This window comes from Miniopterus natalensis, chromosome 3 (assembly GCF_054644295.1).
Source record: "Miniopterus natalensis isolate mMinNat1 chromosome 3, mMinNat1.hap1, whole genome shotgun sequence".
Taxonomy (NCBI): Eukaryota; Metazoa; Chordata; class Mammalia; order Chiroptera; family Miniopteridae; genus Miniopterus; species Miniopterus natalensis.
This window is the reverse complement of record NC_142083.1, coordinates 31200806-31218318: the sequence shown is the minus strand read 5'-3', so window position 1 is coordinate 31218318 and position 17513 is coordinate 31200806. Positions and strand designations below refer to the sequence as shown.

General features: G+C 34.9%; 1 protein-coding gene across 5 annotated transcripts in view; it reads right to left on the bottom strand.

Annotated features, from left to right (window-relative positions):
• Positions 1–17513, bottom strand: part of IPO11 (importin 11) — a 135862-nt gene that overhangs the window by 16493 nt on the left and 101856 nt on the right. Inside the window, exon 29 of one of the 5 annotated variants that reach the window (XM_016198754.2) lies at positions 8189–9213. The exons of the other annotated variants lie outside the window; for them this stretch is intronic. Coding sequence (XP_016054240.1) covers positions 9192–9213 — 22 coding nt within the window. The 3' untranslated portion in view covers positions 8189–9191. Of the gene's footprint in view, positions 1–8188; positions 9214–17513 lie in introns of those variants that run through there. 5 annotated transcript variants of the gene reach the window in all.

Sequence of the window (17513 nt, the reverse complement as noted above, 5' to 3'; positions counted from 1 at the left end):
AATGAGTTCAGGAACTTGAGATTTATAAGATGTCAAAAGATAGAATTAGTGAATGATTGACAAAAAATAAAAAGGTGTTAAAAATGAGAAGAAAGAACGGGTAATGATATTCACAGAAGCAGACTGGACACAAGCCAAAGGATATCAGCCCAATTTCTGCTCCGCCTGTCCATGCTGCTGAGGAAGAAGACTACAGTCCTGGCCCGGGCTTCTTCGGACTCGGAGGCTCAGTATCAAGATCACTGGAGTTCATTGTCCCCTCCAGCCTCTGCCTCCAGAGGACTGTCCAGAGGCAGAAAGGAAGGGGAGGCAACCTCAGTCAACAGGTCGGTCAGTCAGTCATTCTTTTCATTCTTTTCTGTGACATGCTGCACAGAAAAGGTCACAAGAGGCAGAGATCTAGCTGGAGTTTGGGGAGGGGTGGTGTTGAAGTCCAGCAGACAGGAAAAGCCATGCTCACCCTGGAGTTGAATTAAGTGCCAGAGGGGATGAGGCACAGACTTCAAGTTCAGAAAAGGGGAGAATGACTATGGCCTAGAGTGGAAAGGTATCCGAGCTGGCTTTGAATGGGAAGAGTTGACTCTAGAGAGGGAGGAGGGCTGAAGAAAGAGTGGATAGGGAGTAGCCATACTCTGCGATGGTACAAGGAGAGTTATACAATGATTACCTTCAAAGCATTCAAGCTCAAAAAGCACTCAAAAGGGTGCCCCTCAATTACCACTCACTAAGCAGTTTGGGAAAAGTACCCCCAGATATTAGGGATCACAAAAAGCCACAAGAGGCTTGCACTTTCCTGGCATACAGAACATACTTAAAGAAAATAAGCATTAAAAAGCTACATATTCTTTTTCTCTTTTGTAAGTATTATAAAACGTTCCCTCCAAATGTGTAAATGTAACATTTCAAAATGATGCCTTTAAAAATCTATTTCTTCACACAGGATTCATTATGAAGTGTTGAATATTAAGCCTTCACTTCACTTATTCACAATACTCTCAACTTTGTCTTTTACAAATTAAGACTCAATCTTGTTTTTTATAATATACAATTTTTCTGAATAAAATGCTTTAAAATGTGATTAGACATTTAAAATGAAACAGTCAAAAGAGAGCTTTAAACCCTCAGAGGAATGAAATGAAAATAGGTTTGGAGGAAAAAGGGGAAATAATAAAAGGCATGTACTTAGATAATCTCATATGCACTATTTCTTTAAATACAAGCAGAAACTAGGTATTACTTTCTCTGTGTGTGTGTTTGTTTTTAATGAAAAACACTGCAATTTTGTTTTATATGTGTAACTGGAGCTATGAGTAATACTTTATTAGAATTCTTCTCAGTGTGTCATCCTCTAATTGTCCTCTCATGCACATTCATTCAAATCTGGTGTCGGGTATAACATGGAAAAGTGAAAGTAGCCAGAGAAACCATGTAATTATTTTAGATCTCACTCAGTTTTTAACCCCTCAAGCCAGTGTTTTCTAAGAAGTGATATTTCACATTAACCAGGACATAGCAACCTCGAGTTCTGAAAAGATCAGCTAAATTCTACACTAGCTTCTATAGTACAGTAAAAAACAAAACAAACAAAAACACCACTCTGGAGCTAAGCAAAACAAAACAACATGATTACTGAATATGGCAGACAAAACTTTACATCTTGATGGAGTCCCATGAACAGACTTCAAAAGACTAGTTCGTGGACTATTAATAAATAGGAGGTGTACTTATACCAGAACACTAATAGAAAGAAGTGATTAGAAAAAGTGGTCATATTACCCAAGCTAACCCTTCCTAATGACTAGGTCGCCACAGTTAAGTCGATTCATTTTAGTCAACATTTTCTGAGCCCATAAAATGTGTCAGCCATCATTATAGTCCTTGGGGATAAAAAAGGTGGCCACCTCAGGAACTCAGAAACTAAAGGGAGCTTAAAGTCCAGCGCACACAATTTTGAATGCACATAAGGAAGTGTGTTGTTGCACTTTTGAGTGTTACCTGTTCTATGATTGAGAGGGAAAGGCTGAGAAAAGCTGTGCTGCAAGCTCAGGAGCTAATCATGAACTAAAAGTCTGCAGGAAGGACAAAGAAATTAAACAGTCATTTGAGAAAATGCAAGGAAAGTTTAACACCAAGGATAAGAGAAGAATGAACGTATATGAGGGGAATGAAAGTAAAACTGAAGGGGGAAAAGATTAGTAGCCAGAACATTTTCTTCCTTTTTACTTGTCATAAGTACTTTTTTTTTTTCATATTTTACAGACTTGGGTGATATATTAATTTATCTGCATAGACACAAATCACGAATAACGCTATAGAAAGAAGACAGGCCTTCTCAAGTATGTGATAAGTGATGTTACACATACACAAACATTAAATGAATAGACGAGAATATGAAAAACTACTTAGCAAAGACATTTGATCATTAAAACAATTTCACACAGTTTTCAGTAATCTGTCTTTTCAGTAAAATGCACATGAGTAAGAGCATAGTTCTTAATCTTGACTAAGGACTTACTAGAGGTATGATACTTTAAAGCATTTTCTGGGTCTATAAAAGTATCTATCTGTATAGTATATGAACTGCAGAAACTTCATGCAAAGTGATTTTTCCTTGCACTATAAAAAGATGTACTTAAAAAAAAAAATCCATCTTTCTTGTTCAACTAACTTAAACCACCATGCAGGCTCAAAATTACTTGTCCTTTCCTATCCTTATGAAGCCAACCACGGGTGTTCAGAAAACAAAATGCCTTTACAAAGATAAAGAAAAAATTTTAATCCCCAAGGGCATAAGTACATGAAATGTTATATTCATTTGGTTAGCCTAAATAATAAACATTAGACTGAATGCAAACAAGACTCTAGTTTCTTCCTCCTTGTCCAATTTTCATTGGTATTTTTCGAGTGACCATTTCCATTTTTGTATAACTGACCCATCAGCATAGAGCATGTGCCTTAAATGACTTCTCTGTGATGGGTTTACGTATTTGTATGACGTCAATTCCCTTGGACAGAGGAACACAGGCATGCAGAAACAGCATTTTCAGTTACCTTTTCTGAACAGTTTTATAACATAAAATTGATTTACAGTTTTTCAGAGTAGCAAGCCCAAGAAGAAATAAATCACTTTAGAATTTTCTCTGATCTTACCAGACTGTAATTATACTATTTGTACATCACACTTAATATTTGAAGTTATTCTCACATTATTATTATATCTTAAATATAAGAGGTCAGTGAAATTAGGGTAATTTAAAAAATAAAATGTTTTTAAGCACTAAAAGCCAACAACCAAATAAAATATTCTCTTAACTATACTTTTTTGCTTATATTGTTTAACAGGATTTAGCAAAGAATACCAGTTGATTGAAAGAAAATGGCAACAGAAGAAAGCCTTGATTTATCAGTCCTATTACAAAATTTCTACCACATCAGAGGCTACAAAAGTGGTGACATTTTCACTAAAATTAGTTTGTTTGTTCTCCCCTCTAGATATTTTCCAGGACCAAGGCCACAAATACTTTTGTCACTTAAATGGAAACATATATCCTTTCTACACGGTAATTCTCTGCATGGTCATGGAAAAGTGTATTAATAAATCTAGTTCCCTTGACAAATACTGGCAAGGAAATGGAATAAAAAATGGAATGGAAACAAAATTCATAGTGGAAATTCACTAAGTTCCTTTAAAATGAAATTTAATTTTTTTACACCCAACAATGATCCTTACAAGGGTTTTTATATTATAAACCATTCCCCTAAATAACTTTTTGGGTGCACCTACACAAGGAAAAAAAAGTGATTATTAAGATAATAAAAAATAACTGCAATGAATTATGAAAAGAAACTGCCATCTTATGTGATTTTCAAGAGAAAGACTATGCTTTAAGAAACACTGCCCAATGAATACATACTAAGGTCCCATTAAAAAAGGAGATGATCGAAGACTGGTGCAAAACTATTTGGAAAAGACATTCGGCTGAAGCCCAATCAAGCAATGCTTGTTTTGGATGCTTACAGAAATCACTTGACAGACTAGTTCTTGTTTTGTAAAACATAAAAGAATTTATTAGGGATGTGGTAATTATGGGGTTGAGGTATGACCTCCCCACTGTATATGTTGGACATTTTAAAAGGTTCTCTAGGTTTTTTTCTACCAATTTTTGCCACCCTTAAAAACAAATATGATAGATTTTATTGTAATTGTTCTGGCACAAGTAAGATAATTAAATAAGGCCCTGACTTCATGTGGGTCCCCCTCCACCTTAAAGATTAAACACTTGGGTGCTTATATAACTCCTAAGTTCAAGAACTGTGCACGCATATGTTATGTCTGAATGCTCTATTTCTTTACCTGAGTGGTGGCTACACAGGTGTATCTACCTCTGTATGTGGTTTATACATTAATAAAAATGTTTTAAAATACTGTGTGTGGTCTAAGGGTAAATATTTATCATGTATTAATATTGGTGTAGGTGATACCTGAATAAATTCTACTACTTAGAGGATCTCTAAAAATATACAAGGTGAAAGGAGAGAAGAGAATACAAATCTAACTGTTGCTGACTCAAGACACAGGCGGCCAAGAGGCAGAGTAAATGAACAAAGTAACCCTGAAACTTTGTGTATGAGAAAGTCCAGGACTCCACTGAGTAAGAACCTGATGGAAAACAAAGAGGTATCCAGAGATCCTCTCCTGCTCCTTACCTCTCAGTTTAAGGCCAATCCCTCACTCTCGTACAAGGCCCCCTTTCCCTTTCCCTAGCACTTAGCCTCCAGCTATCAAACACTGGAAATCCCTCACTTCCTGAAGACCACAAGACACCTCTGTCTTCCTTTACCCGACTCCCACTATATCACCTGTAACCGTCTATTTTCTGCTCACCCTGTTGAAGTCTCTATCCCATACCAACGAAGCCCTCACTGATAATCTGACACCAAATGCCCCTGCTTTGTTGCTAGGACGGGACTGGGAACACATTCCCAGTTATCTCAGAAGAGACATGTTTCTGAAATTCCATGCTGGAATTCTGAATGTATTTAAAATTCATAATATTATAAATAAGTGGTAGCTGAGTTCTGTATTTATTTGTTAAGAGTGGTAGGGAGTGTGGAGGTGTGGGGAGGGATGACTTTTTGGGGGTATGCCCTGGAATCTTAAACTACCTTTTATAAAATTCAATGGAAAAAATGGAAACATATTTAAAATTATCTTTCTGAACCATAATCATTTTAAGTTAGAGCCTACCTATTTTTGAGTACTCTAATCAAGAACCTTTAGGAAATGGTAAAGAAATACAGAAATCTAAAGAGTAAGCCAAGCTTCTTTAGTTAAATTAATTAAGATTATTTGGTGTCAACTTTACTGTTTAGTTCAAAGTGGGGCTGTTCAAAATGTGAAATAATGAAATACAGAAATTATAGTGGAAAATTTCTATGCACATGTCACTTCAAATTAATTTTAAGTTTTTTTAAAAACTGCAAATATCAAACAACAGTGAAATGTGAGCTAGCTAACATTTATAGAAGAAATGGCTACTGACAAAAACTGGAATGAACACTTAATGAACATCACTGTGTACAACTATAGCTCCACATAAAAATTGATATTAATGAGATTAAAGTTTTTTAGTTGAGCGTAAATCAATTAGAAATTATACAAAAACAAAAAAATTGATATAATTTTTAAGTTACCTTCTTTAAATTGGGGGTAAAATGGTTTTAGGATCAAGATAAATACTTTGTTACATGGATTTTTCCCAACTGCAAACAGTCACCTATGCTGCTCCTAATCATCTTTAAGATGTGATTTTAGGTGGTGGGGAAAGGGAACAGGGCAGAGTTTTCAACTTACACTTTAAGTGTTTTTGTATTGTATGAATTCTTTTTTCCAATGAGTATGTACTTTTAGTAATTAAAGAAAAAACCTGCCCTGCCAGTGTGGCTCAGCGGTTGAGAATCGACCTATGATCCAGAAGATCGAGGTTCGATTCCCAGTCAGGGCACATGCCCGGGTTGCAGCTCGATCCCCAGCAGGGGGCGTGCAGGAGGCAGCCCATCAATGACTCTCTCATCATTGATGTTCCTATCTCTCTCTCCCTTCCTCTCTCTGAAATCAATAAAAACGTATTTAAAAAACAAACACCTAATTGAGGTTGTAGGGGTTTGGTAGGACACAACAAAAAATGTATATTATTAAAAATGTCATTCAAGGTGAAACAAACACCACATACTCTTCCATAATTAAACAAGTAGTTTATGTAAGAACAAATTTTTTTTAGAAATGTATTCACGTTTTCTACTAAAATCACAATCAAGGACAAAGTTAAACTAGTCAGGAAAAAACAGAACATTGAAAACTCTTGGGGGGAGATGGTTGCAGCCTTAACTTCTCTGCAACTTCTAGTATATCTCAAAACTGCTTCTAAGCTCCTCTCTGCTTTTTTCTCAAATACCTATGGCAGTCGTTCCCAAAGCATGGTCCCCAGACCCGCAGCATCAACAAACTTGTTTAAGTGCAAATTCACAGATCCCATTCCATTACTGAATCAAGAATTCTGGAAGGAGTGGGGACAGCAATCTGTGTTTTACTGAGGTTTCCAGGTGATTCTGAGTGTGAGAAGCACTTTATGTACAATGGGTAACACAGCACACCTTATAATTATTTCAGTTTCACAAAACAAACTCCATAATTACCATTTACTTTAAACACTCCCAGATTCTTCCAGGCTAATTTCAAAGGAATAGTAATAACTTTTAATGATAAAAAACAAAAAAACACAGAAAACTTGGGGGAAAAGGAAAGATAGTACAGACATAAATATATGTTCGAGAGGAAATTTTTAATACATATTTGTAGGTCAGGTCACTATTAACAGATCCAGTATGGGCACTTAGTATACTTAATATCCTGGACAGTGCTACACAAGTATTACCTTAGGCTAATAGAGAAAAACATTACATTGTCTCCATGACTTCAATGACCATCTGTCTACATTAAAGATTCTTGGTCAAGGCTACTAACATCTCCTCAGGGCTCTTTCATCTTTTTCTTCCTCACTTACCCGTCTCCCAAAATCACTGTTAAGGCTGTATCATATAATTCCAGTGTGCTGGACAGATGTAAGGTTAGAATTCATCTTTACCAGACAGATCCCACTCCCTATCTTCTGCTTGTTGGATATTTTCACTTACAGATCCAATGTGACTCTCAAATTCAATATATCTATAATTGAACACTTAATTTTGCCCCGCTCATATCTCTACTCCTCTTGCTTCCTTTGCTCAGTGAATGCCGCATAAAGCTGCCTAAGCAAAAAACCTAACACTGTTTATTTTTCCCCTCACCGGCCACCCACCAGCCAACCACCAAGGCAGTTCATCTCACTTCCAAAGTAGTTCTAGAATCCGTCCTCTCTGCCCTGGACTCGAGATTCAGATTCCTAACCAATTAATCATCCTCTAGTCTTGTTGCTCCTTTCAGGAGCACTTCCTAGAAAATAAATTTGATGATGTCACTCCATTGCTTAAATCCTTCCATGGCTCCCTAGGGAAAAACACAAAAATTACAACATCCTTCATCATGGGATACCTCTCTAGCTGCAAACCTTACACCACCACTCGCAGCTCCAGTTGTACTGAATTTTAGTTCCTAAAAAGCAGTATTCTTTTTCTTTCTTCAACCCTGCTGATATGATGTTACCTCTACCTATTACTCAGCTCTTCTCACTGGGCTAATTCCTATTTATCCTTCATGATCCAGCTGCAATGTTGTTTTTCTCATAAAGCTGCCTCTCACCTCTGTATATGTCATGCCCTACAGCACTCTAAGTGCAATGCTTACAATCCTGTCCAGTATCCCTGTGTTCCCTCCTCTAGGTTTTTAGCTCTAACAAGAATAGGAACTGTGTTTGTTCACAATTATAACCCTAGCACCTAGGCAACAGTGCAGCATAAAATTAAAAGCATGGGCTTTGGAGTCAGACAAACCTGAACAGTGTCACAAGCTGTGAGAATGTGAGAGTTCCTCGAACTCACTCTGCCTAGGTTTCCTTATCTGTCAAATGTAATAGTACTATCTTACAAGGCTTTTTAAAGATTAAATGTGACATCTAAAGTATTTAGCATAGCGCTTGGTACACAGAAATGTTAGCTATTATTATTACTTAATATAATGCCCATCAAAGAAAATATTTGCTGAATAAATACAGTATTCACAAGTTGTTAAAAACATTATTTATTAATGCTAAGCTTCATGTAATTCATTATATTTCCAAATAAAGTTTATAATTCTACAAAGAGGCTTCAGTTTTATTCATGTCCATGGCACTGAAGTTTCTTACAGCCACTATTTAGGTGAATTATAAAGCAGAATGTTCAAAGAGAATGACTTGGGCCTCATTTTCAGGAACAATTTGTTTATGAAGTTGAATCTGCTCCAAACCAGGGCTTTCGAGAGAATTTGGGCAAGTGTTACAAACTGAGGCAGTTACATTATACCTTGAAGACTGATAAAAGCTGTAGTATTCAAGTCTATTTTCCCCTGAGTTTTCTGGTGTCTTTAGTTTTTGTTTAAATTGAACAACTTTGTAGATTAAAAACATGATTAAAACACAAGCTAAGATAAAAAAAGCTAGTAAAATGTCAAAAGCCTCATTTAACCTTTCAACTTCTTGTGTACAAATCAGAGATGTTTTCCCTGATACTGAAGCAGCATCGATTGGTAGAGTGCTGGTTTTTTCCAAGTTCAAGTTAACAGAAGAAGTAAGCTGTATCTGCACAGGTAACACTGCAGTAGTCTCTAGTGAGTTAACAAAGGTACTCTCTTGAAAAAATCTACTGGAAGGTGAAGTATGAATCTGTTCCCCGAAAGAAACGCTCTCAGTATTTTCCAAATGTTTCCCATTTGTGGTTACTTTATGCCAGGCCATCATTAACGCAGTGGTCTTGTGACGAATATGAAGAGATTTTAAAGCCCAAGCTCTGGATATATTTGTCGAAGATGTAACGCAATCTGTACCGTCAATCCACTTAATATAATGCAATGCTCTGCGGCGCATGGATGGGCGTTCTGACAATAGATGTTTAAGGTAATGGCTGAAGATGCTAGCCAGTCGCGAAGGCCCAATAGTTTGCAGTTACAGTCCCAAGGATTAGAGTTTGCCTGAAGATGAGTCAATGAAGACAATGGCTTAAGGACCCTTGGATGTAAGTCTGTAAGATTATTAAATGACAGATTAAGGATCTTCAAAGATGCTCCCTCATTCTCAAATGTGTCATTATCAATGCTGATTATTTTGTTTCTGTCTAACTTAAGGTAAATTAAATTCTTTAGCAAGCTAGATGTGTCAGGATTTAAATTTTCTAAATTATTATGACTTAAGATCAAATGTTTAAGACTATTAATTCCACTAAACCCATCCGTAGTAATGTTTTTAATTCTTCAGTTTTTCATAAGCAAATATTCTGAGTTGACAAGTCCTTTAAATGCAAAGGGCTGCATTGCTTTAATACGGTTATGAGACAAAGAAAGTCTGTTAAGACTCTTATGTACTTCAAAAGCATCTGATGGTACTTTTGTTAAATTATTACCTTCTAGATACAAACAATCCAAGTTTCCAAGATGTTGAAAGCCTGCGTCTGATATCCTGGAAATTTTATTGTTTGATAAATCAAGTATCCGAAGAGCAATCATACCAACAAAGGTACCACTCAAAGACAGTGAGGTGATTTCTTTGTAACTTTAAGTACTGAACTGAAACTAGACCATTAAATACTCCTCTTGGAACAAAGGATACTTGATTAGACTGTAAGTATAAATTACAAAGATTGGAAAGCCCCTCAAATACTCCAGGATCCAAGCGTTTCATAAAATTATTATTTAGATATAGGAAATAGAGGCGCCTCAAGTGAACAAAAGCTTTTGGATACACACACAACGCCAGCATTAATCAAATACAATGCTACAAGAGAATGAAGTCCTGTTAATTCACTTTCATTTATATGAGATAAATTATTTCCAGCCAGATACAGAAAAACTGTACTTTCAGGAAAATTCTTAGGAATACTTGAAAGGCCTAAGTTATGGCAATTAATTTGTCTCCCAGTGCAGAGCTGGCAAACAGACACACTTGCAAGTATCTCTTTATGGAATAATAATACAGGATTGCAGGTAACAAGAAGAAAGAGTTGCGGGCAAGGCAGAGAGAAATGTAATGCACACATAGCCCTGTTCTTGGATTTTCTGTTCATATCAGAATGAGCTATAAAAAGAGAAAGTAAAACTTTAAATAATCAAAAAGTTCTTAAAATGAAAGTTTTATAATGCCAGGAATTCTGTATTCTGTTTTATTTTTATTAGAACCAGCCAATAATAGTAAGTACACATAAATCATACTATGATGATAGCATAAAATAATGAGTTTGGAATATGTTCTAGGACTATTAGCACTCCAGGCCATTAACCCACTGTTTGACAAAATGGTAACTCAAACTTAATGAACTGCAAAATAAAATGTTTGCTAAGTTCATTTAAAATATTACAATCGACGATAACAAAAGTGACAAATGATAATGCAGAAATACCGGTCTTTGGATATAACATGTTCCTTTATCAACTTAAAGCCAGTATCAATTAAATAACATTAAAATTTATAAAAACACAAATTCATTACAAAAAAAATTAAACACTATTGAAGCTACAGTTTTTCACAAACCAAATTATTTTTTGATTCAGCTAAAAGTTCATATTTAAATAAACAGTCTTACCAAGAACAGGAAATTCATACTATTAGCACTCAGCTGACTCAAGTAAAGGTTTTCTTTCTAAATTTGAAGAGAGAAATTTCTCAGCGCCATTTCTTTCTGCGGAGCGGCTGACCTCCACCCATCTACCTTTTTTTTTTTTTTAAGTCACAGTTTGCTCAGGAAACACCACTCTTCACATTGGTTCCTCCACAGTCTGTGTGTAAAACAGGGGTTGCCATGGATACAGGAAACTAAGAGACAGGAAGTAATTTTATCTGTGTTTCAAAAGATATTGTTGAAAGGAAATCTCAGGAACTTATTTTTCAGAATGCAGTTAATTTGAGTTTTCCTAATGCACACACTTAAATACCGCATAATTTTTTAAAAAAGGTTTTTTTTTAAAGGAAAAACAAAAATTTAAAACTTTCAGAATGAGCAAACACTGTATACATCAACATCAGCTACTGAGTGGAAAAAGCAAGCTGAAATAAGATGTAAATAGAGTAATATAATTTTGCGAATTTTTAAATGCATAAAACATTTATCATGTTTTGAATACATATTAGGAACTTCAACTTTGTTTCATTCCTTAAAAAAACAGGTAGCAAAATAAGCAATTTAGAATAGTGAGCACAAATATTACACTATTCTCTATGGTCTTGTTTTAATTTTTCAAAAAAAAATTGGGGGTTAAAAAATATTGAATACTATCAAATTAGTACCTTAATACAAGATACGGCAGAATAGGTTTACAGTTTTAAGTGCACAAAACACAGTTTATTCTTGTATTATTTATAAATTATTGTATTATTTTCCATACGAACTGTAAACCTACTTTTGCCCCACCCTATATGTTAAAGTATATGCCTTAGGATCTATAATGATATCAAGTTGCATACCAAATAACTGACAAAGTTTATCTTTTGGGACAAAAAGTTGGAGAGAGTGAAAGAGGCCCTTTAATGACATTTTACTACACACACACACACAAACAAATCTGAGTAAGTTTTAGGATAAATGTGTATAATATAACATATACATATATTTTTTAATCCTCCTCCAAAGATACCTTTTCACTGATTTTAGAGGGGGCGGAGGGGGAGAGAAAGAAACACAGATGTGAGAATCATCAATCGGCCACCCTCCCGCATGCATGCCCCCCGCCCCCACCACCACCAGGAATCGAACCTGAGACCCCGGTATGTGCCCTGACTGAGCATCATCCCTGCAAACTTTTGGGGTACAGGATGATGCTCCAACCAACTGAGCTACTCAGCCAAGGCTATAATGTAATATTCCATGGTAAGGATTTAAAGAATTGACTATTAATTGTTTAGTCATAATTTTCCAAAAAGCTGACTGCTTAGGTTTTCTGATTCTGACTTTTATTAATCTTACCAATACACTATTCTTAAAATATCAATGATATATAATTGTACACTATAATTCCCTTTCAATATTAAAGTACCTTTACTTCACATCAAGACAACAATTACATCAGATAATGATCTGAATTATTTCCATATTAAGAATGTGGTATAATACCAAGGCACAATCTTTATATGACAATAAAAAAATCAAATCTTTATTAAAGGATTTACAATTCTCACAAATATCCTTTGTGGCTGGCTATTGTTATTTTTATTTTTATTTTATGAAGAAATAAGAAAACAGCAACCAAAAAACAACAACAAATGAATGAAAAATGACATGAATTCGGTAAAGATGGAACCGGAACTATGTTTCTCAAGTCCGTCTTGTTTCGTATTTTCAGTAACATGCAAAGTGGAATTAAGTATGTCTCATGGGTTTTTCAACTGCATCATACAACTTATGGGGTTCAGGACACAGTACCCCAAAATATAGCACCTTGGCATATTGCATATCTTAAGCTAAAGGAGTTTAAGAAAACAGCAGAAGCAGAAAGATCTCTTTCTCTGACCTCCCCAATTACTAGCCACACCCCCCAACCCTCTGCCCTTCACCCCTGAAGCAGGTTATAAAACCTTCATGTGAGAGGTGCTCTCTCTGTATTGGGAGGAAAGGAGCATCCTTATCTCCAAACACAAAAGGACTCTCAGCAGAATCCAAAGAAACAGGTCTTACACACTTTTCTTCACTTAACTACACTTACCTCATACCCTTTGCCCTTATCATATCTTTCCACAACTTTGCATCCACTCTGCATCAAACCCATAAAAACACACAGGTTTAACAATTTATTTGGGGCTTCATTTCTGCATGAAGACGCCATGCCATGTAAAACATATTAAATCTGTATGCTTTTCTCCCAAATCAGCTCAGGGTAATCAATCAACTAATAGTCAAAAGTCTTTGTGTCAAGTTAAGAGCCCCAAAGGTGAGTAAGAGAATGGCAGAACCAGTAAAAAGATGTATCTATCACAATGAGATACCACTTCACAACCACTAACATGGCTATAATAAAAAATAATACAGTATTGACAAGGACATGGAGAAATCAGAACCCTTATACACTACTGGTGGGAATGTAAAATGGTATAACCATTTTCAAAGAGTCTGGCAGTTCCTCAGGAAGTAAAACAGAGTCACCATAGGAACCAGCAATACCCAAGAGATAGGAAAGCACACAAATAATACCAGCATTACTAATAACAGCCAAAACATAGAAGCAACTCAAATGTCCATCATCTGATGAACAGATAAACAAAATGTGGTATGTATCTGTACAAGAGAACATTACTCAGCGATGAAAAGAAACAAAATACTGATACATGCTATAAAACGGATGAACCTTGAAAACATACTAAATTAAATAAGCCAGTCACAAAAGATCACATACTGTCGGATTCCATTTGTAGGAAAAGTCTAGACTAGGCACACCTATAGAAACAGAAAGTAGATTAGAGGTTTCCTAGGGCTAGGGAAGAATGAGATAATGAGGGCTGGCAGAGTACATGGTTTCTTTGGGGATAATAAAAATGTTCTAAAGCTAACTGTGGTGATAGTTGCACAACTCTGTGGATATACTAAAAACTACTGAATTGTACATTTTAAATGGGTAAATTGTATGGTCTGTGAATTACTATATTTCAGTAAGGCTGAAATATACACACAAAGATGTTTCTAAGACATTTTCTTGTGAAAGACAAAAAATTGAGAACTAATTTTTACTATAGAAAAGCTGAAGTATTAGATTAAGGATTTACAGATAAAAGAAAATACCATAAAATTCTAAATAAGAAAACATGACGTAGGTGTAAAAGACACATCCTCTTTTAGGGGATGAAAATAAAAATTTGATCATGTTAAATACTCACTTAGGAAGAGCCAGTTTAAACCAGCATTATTCAGGTAAAACAACAGGTTCATAATTTTTTTTTCTTTTTTCTTTTTTTTTTTTGTGGTACCAATTTATTTATTGAATAACCTGCATCCAGGACACGGTGAATGACAACATGTCCATAATTTTAAAAATGCAAACTGCCTTTCATTCAACTATATGTAAACTATACCAAAAATACTACTCTTTGGAACTTGTCATGATACTATTAGCCTAACACTTTTAAAAGTTATAAAATGACTTAGAAAGTTATCTTAACTCTTAAATAATAACTTTCTAAATGATGATATTATATATGTTATTCTTGAGATAAATGAGAATTATGGAGAGGTACTAAGTGTCCAATCCAAGCAGGTTTAGTAGACCTGACATTGAAGGGATTTTATTGAAATGCAGTTTCTCTCAGGAAGCAGGCCGTTATACACTCAAATGCTCTGCTGCTCCGTCCCTCTCTGTTTGAAGTAATCAGTTAGCTTATGTTAAATATCCCACATTGGTTTATAACGTAGAAACCCATACCTGACACCTATGCTGTCCTATGAACCAATGTCATCCTAATAGAATTAACTTAAAAACAAAACAGAACGCCCACACTGGTGATTTCCTTACATCTAAAAAAAAAAAAGTGAAATTTAAAATTCTTAAAACACTTGCTCTCAGAGAATACTTATTCACATCTGAAACTCTTAGAACTGCATTATAAAAAAAAAAAAAAGTGTCTTTAAAGATGGAGGATAAATTGCTATTTTAGAGAACAGATAAAAGGGAAGTTGGATTCCTCTCATCTACAAGTAACAATTTCTGCTTCATCTATGCCTTTGGAGGAAAACTCTTTGGAAAACATAAAAAGAGGCATATGTAAGTTATGCTATTTTCACATAAAAATTAGCTGAAGAAAACTTTACTTCCTCTATTCAGAAATATTATAGATCCTAAAAATGGGAGAAAATTCAAACTTGGAATTATTACAGGTAAAGAAACACTAAAACAGAAGGACACAAGAAGTTGTACTGCACAATTAAAAAAGAAAAAGACTGCACCATTAAGATGCAACAAGAAGTGACCAAGAAGATACAACAAGACTGTACAGAGTAGACGTAAGCAAATTCATATACCACTAAGTTGGTGATAATGCACAATACTAAAGTACATCATCAAGCAGAAGGTGACATTCCTTAGGAGTAGGTGGTTGACACACATTTTTTAAATTAATTAATAAACAGGTACAGATACTCAAAATGTACTGAATTTAAAATGAATGCAGGAACCGAGACTTAAGCTTTTAGAACTCTGTATTAAGATAATTAGATGGTGGTGGGTGGGGAAGGAGGCAAGGAAGAACAGAGAAAGGCAGCTAACTCGTCGATCCCAACAGCCTACTGTACACACGGAAACTCATCTTCACAGTACCCTCATCGGGAAGGTGCTACTAGCATCCTCATTTAAAAACAAGGAAACTTAGGCATGGGAAAGTTAAATTACTTGGCCACTGTCATTCACAAGTGAATGGCACCAGGATTTGAGTGTGGTTATAAAGTCTACAGTCTTCTATCAAATTTCTGATCCAGTAGTAGTAGATTAGGGTAAAAGAGTTTAATAGTTTTGTAAATAGTCATTCTTTAGAGCAGTGATTCTAAACTGGAGATGGAAGGTTCTCCCGGCACATCTAGTGGGTAGAGGCCACAGGATGCTGCTAATAAGTATCCTACAATGCACAGGATCGCCCCACAACAAATAGCCATCTGACTCAAAATGTCACTAGTACTGTCGTTGAGAAACCCTGCTTCAGAACAGTGTATTTCTGCATTTGAAAATCCATTAGAATGAAAGGAGAAGAAAATAACATTTCCCAATTTAGTCTGATTAAGAAAATTATTATAAATATTATTCTCTAGACTTGCTTATTTTAGGCAAGGGAAATGTTACACTGCAAAGTCTAAAAGAACAGGAATGGGAAATTAACCAGGAAACATCACTGGGGATGTGGAAAGAGAAAACTTCCCCCAAATTCCAATAACTATGTAGTTATAAGTAGAAGAAAGATCATGACAGCGAATGATAAAACTGCTGACTTCAATGTCAACATTACTGTCCACTAAAGTATGTGAATATAAATCTTCCTAAATTATGTCATGGGCCCATGACTATATGGCAAACTTCTAGAGCAATTAGGTTTTTTTTGTTTTTAAGATTGTAAGTTTCTGTATCTATCAATGCTTCTTTAGCCAGTAATCCATTAAGGACATTTTAAAGTTAAATTATTACCTTTAAAATTCTATTTCCACATTATTCAAGCTTTTCTTGGTACCCTTAAAAGGACATGAATTCATTACTGCCCAATAGATTTTTTAATACTTGCTTCATTTTAAAAACAAAAATAAGATCTGATCTTACTAATACAAAGCTATCTCCTCACAACCTTTAAATCTGAATTACAAGTCTTAATAAAGTGTGCCCTTCAATTTATATAGGTTGACATAGCCCCAGTCTAAGTATTCCTTAGACTTATAGAAGCTTTATATTTTCCTTATAGAAGCCAACTATTTCCACAACTAATTTATAAAATATTTTTGAACTACACAGATAAAATTAAATAATGAAGCTAATAGTATTTTCATAAAAAATGTAAGCAAATGCTTTAGATATAATTAGATATCTTTCTATACTTCTTAACCTATATCACTTCTAGTTTACCCAAAATAATCTCTATATTAGAAAAAATTCTGACATGCTTTATTAACTTTAATATTTTTCCATTCATTAATTTATTCAAGAAATGTCTACATAGTGTTGAATATTGCCAACGACAAAGTTCTTTACCATTTCCATTTTAAACACCTGAATAATTCTCAAGTCATTGTTTCTCCACTAAGAAAAAGGGAAACAGCAATAAGTTAAAATGGAGGTAGCTAGAATTTGGCTTCCAAAAATAAATAAGATGCCACTCAGTTTCACAGTGAGGAAATATACAAGTCTTATGCAAATCCACCTGAGAAGTAGCAACATCTGTAGTTAAAAGAGCAAACACTGGCTTCAAGCTGCCCAAGGTCAAAATTTGCTCTATGATACGCCATATGCCAGACCCTAGGCAAGTTACTTAACATTTTTAAGCTATTTATTTGTTCTATAAAAAGAAAATAATGCCTACACCTCAGAACTGTGTTTAAAATTAAATGATATAAATGCAAAGCACTTAGTAAAATATAAGGAAGTGCTCAATAATTATTAACTATTGTTATGGTGTGAGGACAAAACAATTGCCTATGTTCTTAATCCAAATTATCATACTAGAAATAAATAATGCATACTTTTTTATGAAGAATTTCTAAGCTAACTGGATTTATTTTATCACTAGGATGCATATGCTATAAAAATTTCCTAAGACATGAAGATCTAATATATTATCATTATTCTTCTCATATTGTCAAGTAGTAAGGCCTACCCT